Genomic DNA, 18,865 nt, shown 5'->3' on the forward strand with positions numbered 1-18,865 from the left:
TTTTTTTTTATCATTTTCAAAAAAGATTTTCAGCTAAATATGCGACATACCAGGGCAAATATAAAAAAAAGGTTTCTCTTCAGCTCTTAATGTTGACTCAATTTCAACAACTTACTTGTCATGTTTTTGAACTATATTTGTATCATTATTAAACCAACTTTAAATCGTTTTGTTGTTACAAGGTTATTTTTTAAATAAAATTGATCATGGTGACTCGATAACCGAAAGGTCATTGAGTTTGACTCATACTTTTTCGTACAACAGGCCAGGTCTTTAGAAAAAATTTTTTAAGACTTTTTTTATTTAAAAAATTTTAATAATAAAAAAAGTAATAGAAAATAGTTTTCTAGTTTTATTTTTAAAGAATCTATACTATTATATTATATTAAGTTAGTCAAAACCAGGGACGTAGCTAGCTCAAAAAAGTTACGAGTCTGCAAAAACTAAAACATCTGAAATAACACGTCCTAGCGGGAACACAGCAATTTAAACTACCTCTAATATTATTGAATTTAATCTGAAAATATGCAGTTATGTTAATACATCAAAAATTTAATGCTGAATTACGAGTGATAACTGTATACAAGGCAGTTTATTTTGCTCCACACCCCATATGACTCTTTATGTCATTCCACTTGTGTAAACCCAGAAAAAATTCATAAAAAAAAATCCCAATTTAACTCAAAAACATAAATATTGTTTTCATTCAAACACTTAAACGTATAAAATCAAACATTTGACGTAGTCAATAGTAACAACAAGTTATGCAAACTTTTGTAACATAAAATTGTATGATTTTGATTTTTGAAGCTACAGCTTCCAATAGGTTTAATTTTGCATTGTAGCTTTTTGACAAAACAAAGCTTTAACGCGCTAAATGTTACAATTTGGATGTATTTAATTCGTTCAATTTTTTACGACACTAAAAATTCTAAAGAGTACATATATGTCAAAATTATCTCTCAGGAGTGCAAAACTAAGCATAAATGAATACTAAAAGCTAAGAAAGCAGCGTCTTATCAAGCTGAAATAAAAGCATGTTTTTTCGCACATAAGTATACGTTTCTGTAGATTTGCAGAAACGTACCAAGCCACGTCCCTGGTCAAAACTAATAATTTAAAAAAAAAAGCATAACAATTAGTTTTGTATTCAGTTTATTAACAATATACGAAATACCAAGGCTTGTAAAGAGTATTAAAATTGACGATATTATTTATGCAATTAAGAAAGACTAGTAAATAATAGTAAATAAAGATTTTGCTAGTCAAAATCATTTCAATCAACTATCTTTCTAATTCTAATTACTATAAAACTGTAGTATAAAAGGGTTTTATTAGACTAATTAAAAGAGTATGTTTTATTTTGCAAAATTTCAAAAATCATAAACGTTACTACGTAAAAATTTAAATAATACACTTTATTAAAATTAAAAAATAAAGAAATCCAAACTGTAGAAATTAAGCAAAGGTTGACTTAGCAGGTCGTAGGCCAACGTTTAAAATTTAAGATATCTAATGTAAGTTTCGAAAATCGGTATAATTAACCTAAGCCTTTTTTTTCTCTTCACTTTAAAACAAAAATATCTAGAGTAAACTTTAAAATTTTCTTAAGTTGACCACATCTGCATTCTTTCTTCGCGCGCCGGCTGTACCTATTATTTGCTGATCTCATTTAAAGTAAAAACATAATTGCAGGCCGCACTTTTACTCTTTATGGGCCGCATGTGACCCGCAGGCAACAGGGGAAAAAGGAAAATTGTCTTTGTTAACCTGTTGTTCTATTTAGTTTTTAGTACGACTAAATTTAAAAATAAAGTGGCATAATGTATAATTTTTATTAATTGTACTTTAAAACCCGATATTATTATAAAAAAAATTTGTTGGTGAACTGTTTGGAACACTGATTACTTTAAAATTGTATTTATAAAACTTTATGTCTAAATAAACTATGTAGTTAACCACAATGACAATTTGGAATTAAAATCAATAGTTTTGTATTAATTTATTTTTTAAATTCACTATAAACTAAAGAAGTGACCAAAAACTTTATTATTTTAAGAAACATAAATACTCTGTTTTACTGCAAAGCGGATTTTTAAACTGTAAATCTGTAATAAGATAAAAGAATCATCTATAAAAAATAAATAAATTACAATTAGTATAAAGTTTGGGTGAATTAAGTTACATCTCCTTCTTGGATAGATTATTCTTTCAAATTTTTTTAAACCTGTTTAATATATAAATTTATTCTTTCAAGATTTTGTTTTACAAACTAAGTTTCGGTCAAAGACTTCGTCAGTGCTTAAATAAATCTTATTCAAACAGAATTATATATAAAAATATATATTATATGTTATGGATATATATATATAGATATATATTGTATAACCAAAACTATGTTCACTGAGAATAACTTACTAAAACTAAAACTATTTTAATAGGACCGACTATCCTTAAAAAGTTATTTACAAGAGATTTTGTATTTGGGTAAGTACCATAGTTAAAATAAAAATGTTGAGATAATTCTCTTTTTTGTTATTCTACTGGTTAAAATATTATACTTAATTATTTTTCTTCATAAATTTTTTGCTTTAGCTCAGTAGGCAAATTACAATCTTTAATTTTACTTACCCTTAATTTATCCAAGATTCGGCTGAAATAACTGGTTTTTAAATAAATAAATCTAATAGGTTTGCCACTCACTATTTCTTACTCAGACTAGTTTGAAATTTTTTACTTAGGTTGTTTTCCTATTCTCTACCATTTTTTTACATAATTTTAATAGTTTTTTTTAAATAGTTTTGCATAATGGCATAGGGATCCAAATGATGGCTTTAAAAACTCTCTGATTTAGAGTCAGTGCTGACTGTTGAAACAAAAACATTAGAAAAAAACTACTTAAAATATTTAGAACAAGATGAAACGTTATAGCACAAATTTCCAAACCACATAAGAAAATTAAATTGCACTAAAACAGTTACAAATTATAATGATAAATACTATGCTAAACACAACAACAATACTTGCATAATTTGTAAAGTATAAAAATTAAAATTAAAAGTTGAGAAATATGATTAAATAAATGTTTATTACAAGTATTTTGTCTTAAATAGCCGATTATGACATCAATAGTTGTTTTAATATTTAGAAACTTATAATCCAAAGCAAAGAGCTTTATTAGATTAGCTCTACAAAATATTTAAAGGATATTGTAAGTAAAAATTGAAATAAATCAAATAGTGTTGAATATGAAACTTTGCCTTTGAATATAGAGCCAACTATAGAAACGTAAAACCCTGATAAAATTGAAGTTTCTTTGGCTCCATTTTCCTAAGCTGCTAAATATATTTTGAATACAATGCTGTCATACACTCATGCTACTCATAATAACTCAGGGTACTTTTTTTATTTAAAAATTTTGAACAACTTAGGCTAGTTAAGGATTAAAAAAAAACTTATGCTGACTAAGGTTTTTTTTTTTGTAAAACTCCAGCTACTTATCATTAAATGCTATTCTTAAATCTTAGGCTAGTTTTTTCTTTTTTTAAATGTTTTTGTAAAATGCTTTATAAAATGTTTTTGATACCATATTTCTATTTTAGATCTTTAAAGTTTTTTGAATTTTTTTTTAGAAAAATATTAGAACTCACTCTCCCCTTTTTAACAATAAACGTTTTCTCAAGGTCAAGCAAGTGAGTTTGAGCTCATCATGTGTTATTCCACCTGTCCTGTCTTAAAATTTATTAAGTAAAAATTTAACTTTTAATTAAAAAATAAAAATAAATCTATCTATAGCAAAAAAAAAAAAACAGAACTTTTATTTTTAACTAACAAAAAAAAAAACTAATCCTAACCCTTAATTGAAAAAAAATCCTGGTGACACGTTGTTTAGCAAACACTCACAAGGTTAAAATCTCAACATTAAAAACCACATAGTGTTTAAAAGTCTGAAGCTCAAATCCCCTAGCAAGTGCTGCCGAAGTTCTGAACAAAACAACAATCCAATTATGATATCACTGCCACCAAGTGAATCCACAAATAGTTGTTTAAAATTCAAGTAGCAAATACCATTAAGCAGTATAAGTTATAAACAAACAACTACAAAATAACAAACTTCTAAAAAAAACTAGTGTAATTTGTTGCTAGCAGGCACGTAGCTTGGTACGTTTCTGCAAATCTACAGAAACATAAACATTTGTGCAAAAAAACTGGTTTTTCTTTCGATTATTCAGCTTTTAAGACCTTGTTTCTTATCGTTTATACTTTGTTTTGCACTCCTGAGAAATAATTTTATTTTTACGGACTCTGTAGCACTTTTAGTGTCGTAAATATTGAATAAATTGAATACATCTAAATTGTATACAAATAGCTTGGTGTAAAAATCTATTATCACATAGCAAACTATTGTAAAATATCCATTTCGAAGCTGTAGATTTATTTGGTTTAAATGATGTGAGAGAATAAAAAATAGTAAGTGTGAGAGAGGATCTTGTACTATTGAAATGTTTGTGGTGAGTCAAAAAGAACTTTACGCTTTTTGAAATATACATTTTTTTGTCTTAGAAAAGAGCAAATACAAATACTAGATATATGAAAAGATAAATTTTACAATAGATGAACCTCAAAGTAAAGTAACATGAACAATTAACTTTTTTTTTCAATCAAATTGACTCTCTGAGTTGAATGTTTTAAGATTAAATCCCTGTGGTTGACAAATATACAAAAATAAAAAAAACATTCAAAACAGTGATGATAAACTCACTTCCTTAAGTTTTATCAAGAAAATAAGAATCTATTAAATCAGAAAAAAATAAAAAATAAGACAAATAGCTTGAAACAAGTAGAAAAATTGAAAAAATCAATAATATTAACATTTTTTCAAGAATAATATAAACAATTTTTTTTTTTAATACTTTAGAACTTTATTTTTTAATTAAAACTTGTTTTAAAGATTTTACAAATGCTTAGTAAGTTAAAGTTTTTCTTTTTCAAGATTAATATAAACAAATTATAATTTTTTTATTGTATTTTAGAACTTTACTTTTTAATTAAAATTGGTTTTAAAGATTTTATAACTGCTTACCTTAGTTAAAGTTTTTATTGCATATTTTAGCAAAGTTAAAATATTTGAATTGTATATTGTAGCCACACACTCAAAGTATTCTGGATAACTCTAGGATTTTTAGAGTTTTATTTATGAACTAAGGCTGACTCAGTATATTTTTTTTATCTATGAAAATCTAAGGACATTTTAGGTTTGTTAATAATGTCATGACAGTTGTTTTTCTAGATTTGAATGAGATTTTGCTACCTAGTTTTAATAAATTTTTATTTTATAACTAATTTTGTAAAAAAATCATTGATAAATTTGAAAAGTCAGTCTTATTTCAAAAAAAAAAAAAATTCAAAAAGTAAAATCCTGGAATTGGTGTTGGTCATAGGGTAGAGCTGTTGTTAATACTATTTTACTTGTATTGTTATATTATTTGTTTACAATGAGTTTGTTGTCTATGCATATTGTTTTATTATATGAAGATTTTTTCAGAGTTTTTGGTTTTATTCCCACCTTTTAAAGGTTTTTCATTATCTCTGTTTTTTTATCTTTATATTAACAATTTTTAAGTAGTTTACAAAATTACAAAAAATTTAATTAGTACATTTGTATTTTCTAGTTAGCTTTACATTTTGAAAATTGTTTTTGAACTTTATTTGTATTACTACTGTAAACTTGGTACACTATGTGTGGACTTTAACAAATTTAGTTGTTTTACAGATTTTTAAAACTAAGTTTAAAAGTTAAGTTTTCTAAAGTTAAAATTATGCAAATATCATTTGAAAGTAAAATAACCCACTTTGTACCATTGACACTCAAAGCTATTAACAAAATCAATCAATCTGAGGTTTAGTTTGTTGCAATGAGTTCCAGATAAGTACTTCAAGAAAAAACTCTTTGAATGTTATTTTCAGACAACTATGTAAAATATAAAGTTTGTTTCAACTTGTTTTTAAATATTACTGTAAATTTTATTTTTCTACAAGCAATGTTGTTTACAATATGAAGATTTTTTAATTTTATATTTTCTTTAAACCTATAAAAGAATATGGATTGTATCTGTTGTGTTAAAATAAGTTTATAAATTTTAGAGTGGTTTACTAAATTTCAAAAATATATCAGTTTAATTCTTTAATCTATGTTTGATAAATGATAAAAAGTTATAAAATGAGTTTTATATAATGTTTTCAATCTAAGATTAAAAAGAATAAGTTATTACTATTTATTTAAACAAGTATATAGTTGTATTATAAATTCATAACAAGTTTAAAAAAAAAAAAGTTTATTTTATGTATAAAAATCTTTGTGTTTGAATTCGTTTATATGTTTCACATTGTATCTGAAAAATATTAATGTTTAATATTCAAAGTTTGTAGTTATTTAAATAAGTTGTTTTATTTAACAACTTTGTTTTGTAAAAAAAAAGTTTGATTCTTTTTTACAGCTTTTTTTTAACAATTTTATTTTTTTAAGAAAATGTTTTATTTTTTTTTACAGTTTAAACCTTTATGCTACCAAAGCTAGTAATAACACTTACAAATACGTGTACTCTTCCTTTCTATATAAATTATTTTTGACAAAATAAAGTAATTGTACATCTGAATTTTATCTAATGTTGTTAACTTTTTTATTTTATATCATTTTTGTTTTTTATTCAACTTTTAAATTTTATGATTTTTATATTAATAAAAGCAACAATTTTTGCAAATATTTTCTGAAGTGGAGAAACTGTTTTCAAAGTTATATATTTTAGGCCTATCAGTAATACTGATAAAATTAAATTCTTACTTAATATTTTTATTTAAATAAAAGGTTTTATAGGCTCATAAAAGTTTCAACACATAAAGAATTATAGGGGGTCAAGAGCAGTACAAATTGCCTTGTATTCAGTTATTCATTATACTTCAACATTCTTTTATTTTTAAACTTTTAATAAAACTGCACGCTTTCAATATAAAATTAAAGGTAGTCAAAACTACTCTATCCGGTTATGACGTCATCACACGTTATTCTTGATTTTTTTTTGCAGATTCGTAACTTTTTTTAGCTAGCTACGTCCCTGGTTGGCCAAGTCTTGCTCTAGATCTTTTAGTTACGAAATTTACTTTATTGGAAAACCTTGTGTTGTGTGAGTGAAGAGAAGTAGCAAGAGTAAAACTTTTATGCTCAACATCAAATCCAGTCATACTATTCTGCATTATTTTACAAACTTGCAATTAAACACATCATTTAATTTCAGCAGACAAGTTTTTACAAACAAAGGGTTTGTTGGACTCAAAGCAGGCACATGGCAAACATACCTCACTTTTCTTTTTTGCATACTAACAATTTGTTTAAAATAACATTCAGCAGCACCACCCTAAGCATGTATACAGAATTGAATATGCGGATAAAACAGACTATAATACACCATTTAAGTGTACTCACATCCATATACTACCTCAATTTTGACAACGCAAAACAACTTCTAGACAGTTTTGAACTAAGAGATCTTAAGTGAGCCCTCCATTTTAGTTTTTCATCCAAAATCACACCTAAATATTTTATACTTTCACTCTGTTTAATAATAAATTCATTTATATATACTTTAAAATCATAGTTTTTAAACGTGTTGTTAAAATGCAAAAATTTAGCTTTAAAATAGTTAATTAAAAGTTTATTAGCATGCAACCATACATCAACTTTTCTCAGCTCTTTATTAATAATACTGTTCACACAAGCAGGATCACTATATTGGTAGCTTAAGCAGGCATAATCAGCAAAATATCTCATATTTATCTATCTCAGTAGAAGAAAAAATAACATTTATATGCACAAAAAACAATAAAGGACCCAAACAAGAACCTTGCAGTATTCCAACATTCACAATTGCACGCTCAGACACAACATTATTTATAACAGTTGATTGGCTTCTATTATTCAAATAGCTTAGTAGTAAATTTAAGATAGATCCTTTAACATTATAACCTTTTAATTTTGACAAGAGTATTTTATGATTGACCGTATTGAATGCATTTGCTAAATTTAAAAAAACAGGACAATTAACTAACTTTTTTTCACCAGCCTCATTCAACTCATCCACAATTTGATTCACAGCCAGCTCAGTTGTACTATTTTTCCTAAACCATATTTTTGTGCAATACATCATTTAACAAAAAATAAATGTTCAACCTCTCACACACTAAGAACTCAAAAAAATCTTGAAAAGGAAATAAAGAAAAGTAGGTCTATAGTTATTAAAATTACTTTTTATTTACCAGACTTTTAAATTGGTATCACTTCAGCATATTTAAGCGACTCAGGAAACACACCATAATCTACACATTTGTTAAACAATTTACATAAATAAGGAGCAATAACTTTTGCATTTAGTTTTATAAATTGAATACTTGATACATCAGATCGCACACTTTTATTTGATCTTTTGTGCAAACTACTTAAACCTTTTGTCCGTTTTTCTCATAAGCATAAAATTAAAGTAGGGGTAGGGAGCACATCACATTTTTGGTCAAATTTTCATGGACTGGTATGTTTCGGAGATGTTCTGGCTTCATTCAGAATAATCTAAAAATATCCCAAATAGGAATTTTCCTAAAAGTGCATCTTAAAAAAAAAATTAACTGTTTTGAACTTAATGAAATTGTTCGAAAAACCTGAAATTTCAATGTCATTTAGCAACAATGTGCTTTTAAAGAACAAAATTAAACAATATTTATAAAATTAGCAAAAATTTATTGATATAATAACTAAGAAGTGTAGAATCATGTTTTTAAAGTTATTTTTTTAGTTTTCCACTTTATATCAACTAACTTACTTTTTAAAACAATATTTTGTATCTAAAACCTTTTAACAGGTTCTTTAAAAAAAAAGTTCAAGTTCCTCAAATTAAATAACTGTGACCTAATTTGGATTATAAGCTCTAGAAAAATTCAGAAATTTTAAATTTATTTTATTAAGAAATACACATACATTCTAATTAAATACTTTTTTTTTTCTTTTAAAACTTCTGTTGTAAAAACAGCTTAGTTATTTTATTAACTTATCTATACTGTAATGATTTTTTTCATTTATATTATTTTCTAACTTCTTTAAGATAAAGATTATAATTTTAATTTCCTAAAAAATAAAAGCATTTTTAATATGTAGAAAAGTAGTTTTTTCTAGCAAAATGGACAATAATAATATTAAGGATGAAGGTGTAAAACAAATTACAAAAGCCATTGATTACGAAAAAGAAAGTAGATTTAAAGAATCTTGTGAGTACTATGAGAAAGGAATACAACTTTTAATACAGTATACAAAAAGTATGTTGTTTTTTTTTTTGAAAGTATATAATTCTATATATAAGATAAATAGTTCAATAAATAAATTTTTAACTTATATCTTTATTAAACGTTTTTCACTGAAAGTATGTTGAGCCAATATTAGTAAATTGTAATGATAAAAAAGTAGCATTTGAGCCAAAAAGTTGGATTTTAGATTTTCTTGTTTACCACTAACTAAACAAATATTGTTTTTCAACAAATTTTACCCTTTGAAAAATTAATTGTCTTATTTTTTTTTAATAACTAGCTGTAATTTCAATTAAAATATAATTTGTTTAAAACTTGTTAAATAAGTATTTTTTTAATATTGTTATTAAGTATGTATATTAACTAAAATCAAATATGTGTATTTTTTATATTTGTTATGCATTAATATTTTTCTAAAACTTTCTCAATATCGAAACACACAGTTACAGATTTTAATTTTTTAATATATTTAATGCTATATTCTCAAAACTTTATTGCTATTTTGATAAAAATAATCATTCTTAACTGTTTAAAGTCATAAATAGTTACAAAAAAAACACTCAAGCTTACGAATAACTTTTAGTCAAAACATTGTTTGTTGTTAAACAGTTCATATTGAAACTTTAAAAACCTTGTTTTTAAAACTTTGTTTAGCCTGATAAAAAAATTGTTAACTGTTTTAGTCTTTAGACTCTTTAAATTTTCAGTATAAATTTTCGTTTTGAACTACTTATTCTAAAAGTTAAAAAAAAATTTGATCAGCACAAAAATTATTTTATATGAACAATCTTTGTTTTAAAACTGAAGATTTTTTTTATTGGAAAAATATGTTAATATCTAAATATTATGCAAAACTTTGAATGAACTGTATGGTCTTGATACATTTTCAGATATGTTTTTAAAAACTACAACCTTTTTAGTATAATACTAATATGTTTAGTAATACACAAACTGAAATAAAATCTTTTCACAAAATCATTTATTTACTTTTTTTAGTGAGTAAAGTTTAAACTTGCAATTTTTTTTAAATTAATATAAAGGAAAATAAAGTATATTTTTATACACTTGTTTTCTTTAACAAAATTCTTTTAACTAATATGTTTTATAAAAATTTGAAAATTATTTTAGTCAATAAAGCAGAAAAAAAAACATCATTATTTAAGTAGATTTTAATTTTAAATTTAAAAAGAAATAGATTTCATAATTAATGTATAAATTTATTTCTAGATATATCAGACAAAAAAACAAAAGTTGCTGTTTCATCAAAAATTAACCATTATGTGGAACGTTATGAGGAAATAAAGAAAACTTTAAAAATAATAAAGGAAAAATCAGAAGCTGTACAAACAATTAAAATAAAGGAGGACTCAACAGGACATAGTTATAATACAATATTTGGACCATATTTGCAAGAAACAGTCTCTGAGATTGAAATAGAAGATGCTTACATAAGAATATATCACCAGGTAACAATAGTTTCTAAAGTTCATGTCTTAATTAAAATACAATAAAAATTGTGTTCATTTCTCTTATCAATCCTCCAAACTTTGAGTATATTTTTTTTTACTGAAAATAACATTGGGTCTTATATAAAAGCTTAAAGTACAAACTACAAGCCAGTTTTTATAGAATTAGAAAAATTAAATTAAACTTTAGAGATATTGTAATTTTTATAAAAATTTTCTGATACAAACGTATGGACCGCAAATTTTTCAAAGTTAATTTTCTCTGAAATTTAAAAAATCACTAAAAATCTATCTTCTCCTTCATTTTTTTAGCTAGAGACCTCAAACTTTTAGAAAACGTTCGTTTTATAGTTTAAAAGACTTTGAATGTTGGAATTAAAAAAAAAAAAATTAGATTAAAAAAACAAAATATAGGTGTTTTTTTTTTTTTCAAATTTTAAAAAGTTCCTGTATTTAATCTTTTTAAAATTTAATAATACACTTTCTGTAAAATTTTGAAGAAGATTACTTAAAAAATGAAGTAGAAGATAGATTTTTAGTGAAATGGTCTTTTTTTGCGTTTTTAGTTTTTGCCTTCCATTAGGAACCTATTGAGGTCACCAACTTTGTTCGGTCATATCTCAAAAGCTACTATGATTTTTTTCACGTGGTTAAAAATGTCTGATAGCTCAGAAAAAACTCTATAAAAAAGATCAACTTGTAAAAATCAAGGTAGACCCCCTATGCATTTAAACTGTTGTCTAAATCTCTGCACAACGTGTTTTTGTAAAAAAATTCTTGCTAAAAACTCTAAAGTTGCATTTTTGGGTCTCAGTTTGCATTGGAGTGATTTTAAATTAACCTAAAAGTGTTAGAATGATGTTTCTTTAAAACATCTTAAATTTTCCACAAGGCGTTTTTGTGTTATTTGCTAATAAAAATAAATCAGCTGAAAACTCAAAGGTTGCCCGTTTTATACCTAATGTGTATTTAAAACCAAATGTGTATGCTTCTGTATGAGAATTTAGAAGATTCAACGCTGAAATTTAAATCAATTATGATTTAAAAAACTAAATTTGTGGATAATTTTATGCAACCATGTTAGTTAACTTTATATATGATAGAAATTAGTTTAAATTTTTAATTGGTGCATAGCTTTACTAAAATATTTGACAACACACGTTTCAAAATAAATAATTTTTTTAGAGAATTTTCAAATAAGGCTTCTTAATACAAAATATAATTAGACTGAAACAAAGTTATATCAAAATCTAATTTAAGAATTTAAAACTTTATAAAATATATAATGACATAGTGTTAGTAGTCAAATAAACAATTTGAATTAAAGTTAATCAAGACTTAATGCTAAAACAATTTTCCTGTTTACTTACTGTAAATAAGTTATTAAATTTAATAAATCATAATGATGCAAACCACTGATAAAAACTTAGAATAATAAAATTAAACTTCTAAAATGTTTAAGAAAAAAGTACTATAAAATTATAAAGTTCTAGTCTGATAAACAAAAAAATTCTGTCTACATAAAGTGGGCTTTAATTATCGTAAACATGAAGTTTGTAGAATATGTAGCTGAAAAGAGTTCTTAGCTCGCAATAATATAAAGTTAGTACTTTTACTAGTTACTGAAACACTCAAAATTGTTGATGTGTTGGTCAACTTTATTTCATACATGTACATAAGTTAGTAGGCTTAAACTAAGTTGACAGAGAATTCTGTTTCAAATTTATTTTTGGTTCTTACATGCAATATTTAAATCCAACTTAGTTTTTTTTTTTCTAAATTGAAAAGAAACTTAGAAACTATATTTTTTTTAAATCTTATCTTATTTTTCAATAAAGCTATACCATTTTTAAGATAAATGGCTGATATAATACTAATATATAACATTTTTGGTATTTTGTGTAGATTTTACAAATCGTATTTTGACTAAAACTATGAAGGATTTTTAGTATTTGTACAACCGAATAACTGCAAAAACCAGTTTTAATTAAACTTATATATATTCTAAAATACATGAAGCAAAAAAGAAACAAAACCAGTTTTGAAACCAATGAACTCAAATCCACCCAAGACTTGGTTTATTTTTCAAGTCAATTTCTGCCAATTTCTGCTTGACCTCTTTTTTAATCCCATTATGCAATATTAAAATACAAAAGTGTGTTTTATTTAATAAGTTTTCCAATAAACAATACAAATAATTTACATTTAGTATTTATGGACATAATTTATTTAGTTAGTAAGTTAAACCTTATTTTCTCCTGTTTTTTTTTTCATATTAATTTATAATTACGTAATGTTTTTTACATGATTATAAAATCACTAAAAAGTTGTATGAAAATTATATCATCATTTTTCAAAAATTGCTACAATTTTTTTTTTAATTTAGTTATTGTATTATATAAAACTAATTTCCTTTAGGCTTTTTTGATGATTTTGGTTTAGATAAAGTATTTGGAATTAGTTACCAGATAAAGCAGCAATTTAAGCAATACTGATTTTCTGGCTTAGTTTGTTCTTTAAGATTTGAATAGACTCTTTTTGCTTAATTATTTTATGTGTTATAACATACAGAAGTCGTTCAAACGTTTGTTTAAACTATTTATTTGTTGTTAATAATTCTTAAGCAATTCAAAAGGAGCTCAAGAATAAATTATTTATTTTAAACTTCTTTTAAAAAGAATTATCAATTTTTAATAAACTTAATTGTTTTATTATATCTTTACTATTTTTTGGTGTCAATAAAAAATACTTTTTTTTTTCTTTGTCTATTTTAGGTATAAAAAATAATAAGTTATATATAACATATGTCTCTGAAACATTTATTTTCAACAGTTTTGCAATTTTATGAGATTTTGTGAAATAGCAGTGTTAAGATGTCCGAGATTGAAACGAATTTGTTTGAAAACTAAAAGAGACAACACTCAGAACCAGGAGGAAGCCCTGAAAGAGATGGCAGAAAGTTTGAAAACAAAGAATGTTACACTTAGTGTATGCTACGTTGAAAGTTTGCACGATCGCATGATAAAACTAAGTACAGGTTTAGAATATTTTACAAAAATAATATGTTATAATTAGCTTGATAATTTTATTTTTTATAAATGTTTTGAAGTACTGACTTATAGTATCAAATTCATTTGATATATAGAAAGTTAGAACTTTTTTTTGATAAACAGTGGTATGTTTTATAGAAAATGGTTTTTAGACTAATGTTTAAATAATAAATTATAAGCAATAAGTTACTAAAACATTTTAATTATTATTAACCAAAACATAGAAAGTTTGATTGTATTGAAAAATTAAAACAAAAAATATAATTTATATTTTTGAGAAGTATTTAAAAGTAGCAGTTTTTTTTTTCGATCTTATTATATTCTACTGTGAAATTCTTATACGCATTTCTTTTGAAAAAATTTTTCTTATGAAGTATTTTCAAAAAAGGAATAATTGAAAAACTTTTTTTCAAGTTTATATCCTAGTTTAGTAAAAAGTGACATAAATTTGAGTTCTTGATCTCAATGTAAAAGCAAAAACTATATCTGCAAAGAAACACTATATAATTTGAATTTTACAAAATGGAAACTTGTTAATGTTCTAAATATTTAAACAAGTGTTACAAGTTATTTTTATTTCTCAAAGGAAAATTTTATTAACAATATGTATTTTTTCTGCAGAAAGGTACTGAAAAAAAATGATTTAATAATTTATAGAGACTGAAATTTTGTTTCAAAATGCACTGAGTTAAAAGACGAAAATAATAAGTTTAGAATATCATTTAAAATTTTGTTTTCAATTTTTAAATGATTTGTTTATTTATCAGCGCATATTGAATAAGATTTAATAAGTTTTTATTAAGTAAAATAATATAATAGTTTTTAGAGATCAAAGTATTTTTCAAAACTTACAGGCTGGATTATAAAAATAGGCAGAGGACTGGACTACTTTAAGAAAGTGGAAAAGTGGTCGCTTGGAATGTACGAATGGGACCACAGACCATGCCATGAAACTACAGTCGAAATATTCCATGACAGTAAACAAGTGTTCAGCTAAATTAATTTTTTATTCAAAATTTTAACTTCTTTTAATTTTGTTAATAATATTTCTATTAAGACTATAGTGATTTTGAAAAACAATTTTTGAACAGTTAGCTTTTTGACAAGAAATTAATGAAGAGGTAACTATTTGATATTTTGTCTACTAAATTTTAATATCAGTTTATGTGTTCTATTGCTAAATACATAGACAATTATTAAAACAGTTTAGTTTGAAGTTTAAAAGAAAAACAAAATATATTTTCTTATCAAAAATTTATCTCATAGATTTTTAATTCATAACATTTTTTTTTTTAACAAAATAAATTTATGGTTTTTACTTGAGAGAAATACTTCTTAACATTTTAATACATATACAACTCTGATTTTTATAGACTTGAAAACAAGTATAACAAAAAGGAAGATTTTATTTCTAAGCTTGCTGTCAAGAATAAGTATTTTATAAGTTTTTAAAACCTCTAAACTCTAGATAAGTTTTTGTTTTACTATAACTAAGTTACTTTCAACTTGGTATGCTTAGTACAACTTTAGTGCATTGTCAGTTGAAAATAGGTTAAAGATAAATTAATTTTTTGCACTAATTCTTATATTTAGTTATTGTAACGGACGTAATTACTTCAATGTGCTTTAATTCAGAACTTTAAGTACGCTTTGGTAAAACATTTTGTTTTAATCCCTAATTAAACTATGCATAGCTGAAATTATCAAAGCTTTTTAATGCCAAATTTTTTTAGTATTTGTGTAAAATTTTATTTTTTAAAGTACTTACTATAATTTTAAAGAAACTGAATTTTAATTTTTTGAAGTGAGTTATGTTTTTATTGATATTTGCTGCTTTCCAATGATTCTTTCTCACGTTTAGTTTTAAATAAGTTTTTATCTGCATTTATTTTCTAATTAGATTAATGTGATGACGTATTCTCAAATAGTCATCATTTTTGTTTATAACTATTGATTTAAAGTAACTTACATACACACAGTTAAAAGAAATTACAAAAATAATTTATAAATAAATTTGGTTTTGTAAATAACGGCGTCTTTAAATTATTGATTAAAGATATACAACTTTTATATAGTTTTTAGTATTATTACTTTTTTTAGTTTTCAAAAAATTCCTGGTAATGATACTTATATAAAGATTTCTACCTCGTCATAAATATACTTATTGTCTTAGACTTTATATCTAAGATATTGTTATTTTATCTGGAAGTACAAAACAGATAGGTATGTCTTATTAAAATTTTATGTAAGATCTACATTGCTTCATAAAATAAACTTGTGTGAAACAGTAGTCAACTTCGATAAAACTGAAGACCAAATTAGTGTTACTTGAAATCTAAAAGCAATTTTATTCTGTTTTTTTTTATAGAATTCAAACTGAAAATGATAATGAAATAACGCAGGGATTTAACCTTAATGTTAGTAAAATTTTTGAGGTGCAATTAATAAACTTAATCAAGCCTCTATTTTTAGTTAAGTATTACTTGTCTAAATTATTAAAAACAGCTATAACTAACTACTGGTTTCTTTAGTTACAACACCACTTTATAAATTTGTAATTAATAAAATTGATGTCTGCAAGATTCTTAGTGTCAAGTGTTGTATTGTTTTCTAATTATAAAAACTAACTAGTGTAAGTAACAGCTTTGTAAAAAAAATTCTATCAACTCTGATTGATTTTTGTATAATTTTTTTTAGTTTTACGATTCTAATACAGCCATTAATAAAAGTCATAGTCTTCTGCTAAGTCTTAGTTGCTTAGGTTTACTAATTTCGCTACAGGTAATTTTAAACTGCCTAACGATTTAGTTTATGAATTTTTATCTAATTAATGTTTATTTTTTTAAATAAATAAATAAAAATTGTAAGACTTGTCTAGTTCAAATGGTTGAATATTGATGAACATTATCTACAGTACCTATATACAGATGTAGCTAAAGTTCTTAGCCTAAGTAGTTCAATTTTAAAGCAAGATTTCTTTTGTTAGTTTCTTTTACAAATTGAGTTTGAGAAGTTACAGATCTTATAACAAAAAAACAAATCCTATTGATCGAACTTAAACTTGAGCCTTGTTTATAAACCACTTTTAATGAATATATAGTTTTAAAACCTTTGGTTACTTTGAAAGCATGAGTTTTTATTTTGTAACTAGAATATTTCTAGTTAAAATCCATTTACTTGCACAAAAAATCTTAACTAACTGTATTTTAAGGGAACGGGTCTAAATTGCGCGAAGACAAAATTGCACGAGGTTACTAAATTGCACGTGGGGACTAAATTGCACGAGAACAAAATTGCACGAGGGGACAAAATTGCACGAAGACTAATTTGCACGGAAGCTCAATTTTGCACGGAAGCTCAATTTTGCACGACAGACAGTTTTGCACAGAGGGTCAATTTTGCACAAAATAGTACTAACTTAAAATAACTAAATAAAAAATATATTAAAACCTTTATATTTTATTAAAAAAATAAAATAAGCATGTATTAGTGTAGTTAATTTTAAGTTATTTAGGTTTATATTAGTTATATTTTTAATTTATTTAGCCTTTTTTAAATTGAAACTAAATTATTGTGTTTAAAAACTAATAAAAAATTAAAAAAGTTTTTAATATAAATAAAAATAGGGTTTTATTTTAATAAAAATATCCCTTATTAAAGAATAAACATGTATTGATGTAAAATTTAATTAAAATTTTACTAAACTTCATTATAAATTAAAACAAGATTAAAAAATAATAAATAATATTTACATGGGTAGGTGTTAAAATTGCTTGAGCGTACAAAATTGCACGAGGGGACAAAATTGCACGGAGATACTTTTGCAAAGAAAAAACGAGCATGCAAAACAGTGAACCAGTTTAATAAATTTAGAAAGGAGAAAATCCGTCTGATGAAATTTTTATTGTGGATTTTGTGGAAAGTTATGTAATGGCTGTGAACTTCCATAAATTATACTTAATTTTTTTTTTTTATAAAACTTTTGAACATAATTTATATATCATTATTTTCTATTTGTCTAAACTTTATCTTAGTTGCATTACTATTTGCACGCGTTTTACTCTAGTTATATCTTAAGTTTCTCCTGCTCTGTTTTTTCTCTTTATCTAACCCAGACTTGCGCAAAAGCACTGGCAGAAGCAATTTTCTTCTTACTTTTTTAGAAGAAAAAAAAGATACAAGCTTTTGACATAAATAAAACAAACAAAATAATACAACAGCTAGAATTACTTAGTTTCTATTTTTAACAAAAAAAAATTATTAGTATAAACAAAACTCTTTTTGGTAGTTATATTTTAATAACGGTTAGAATCTAATTTTATAATCTAGTTTTATTTTTATAAATTTTCTTTCGATTGATTTTTGTTTATTATTTAATTTGTTCATTTTGAATTTTTTAATTATTAGTATTTATTTTAAATTTTTTTAATTATTTATTTCATTTATTTTAACATCTTTTTTAATAATTTTATTAACTTTAGTTTTGGACTTTTATTTTATGTATTTATTATTTAATTTATTAATTTTTATAAATCTTATTTACTTTTTGATTTTTTCAAACTTTTTTTATTATTTAGTTATATGATTTTTTAAATTCTGACTTCTTTATTATTTACTATAATCTATTTAACATTTAATGTTTATTTTTTTCTTAAAAATAACTTTTTTTATTTTAAAAATATCTATTTTTTTATTCTAGTAAGTACTATTTTTTTTATTAATTTATTTTTTTTTACTTAATGTTTATTTACTTTTAATTTTTAATTGTTTTTTTTTTTAATTTTTACTTAATATTTTTTACTTATTGTTTTATTTTTTAAAAATTATATAGTTTTTTTCGTATTTTTCTATTATTTAGTTATTAATTTTTTTAATTCTGATTTTTTTTTAAATATATTATACACATTTTTTCGTGCAAAAGAGTTTTCTCGTGCAATTTTGTCCCCTCGTGCAAAAATGTCTACGCGCAATTTTGACCCGTCCCTGGGTAGGAAACAAAACTCG

General features: G+C 23.8%; 1 protein-coding gene across 1 annotated transcript; it reads left to right on the forward strand.

The window, feature by feature from the left end:
• The first annotated feature begins 9,203 nt into the window (after window positions 1-9,203).
• LOC145829365 (MIT domain-containing protein 1-like) lies at window positions 9,204-15,769 on the forward strand. The gene is made up of 4 exons (XM_082937133.1): window positions 9,204-9,357; window positions 10,573-10,811; window positions 13,644-13,848; window positions 14,716-15,769. The coding sequence occupies exons 1-4, from the start codon at window positions 9,222-9,224 to the stop codon at window positions 14,856-14,858; spliced, it is 723 nt and encodes a 240-aa protein (XP_082793259.1). The 5' UTR covers window positions 9,204-9,221; the 3' UTR covers window positions 14,859-15,769.
• Window positions 15,770-18,865: the final 3,096 nt, after the last annotated feature.

Source organism: Thalia democratica, chromosome 2 (assembly GCF_965202585.1).
Source record: "Thalia democratica chromosome 2, ktThaDemo2.hap1.1, whole genome shotgun sequence".
Taxonomy (NCBI): Eukaryota; Metazoa; Chordata; class Thaliacea; order Salpida; family Salpidae; genus Thalia; species Thalia democratica.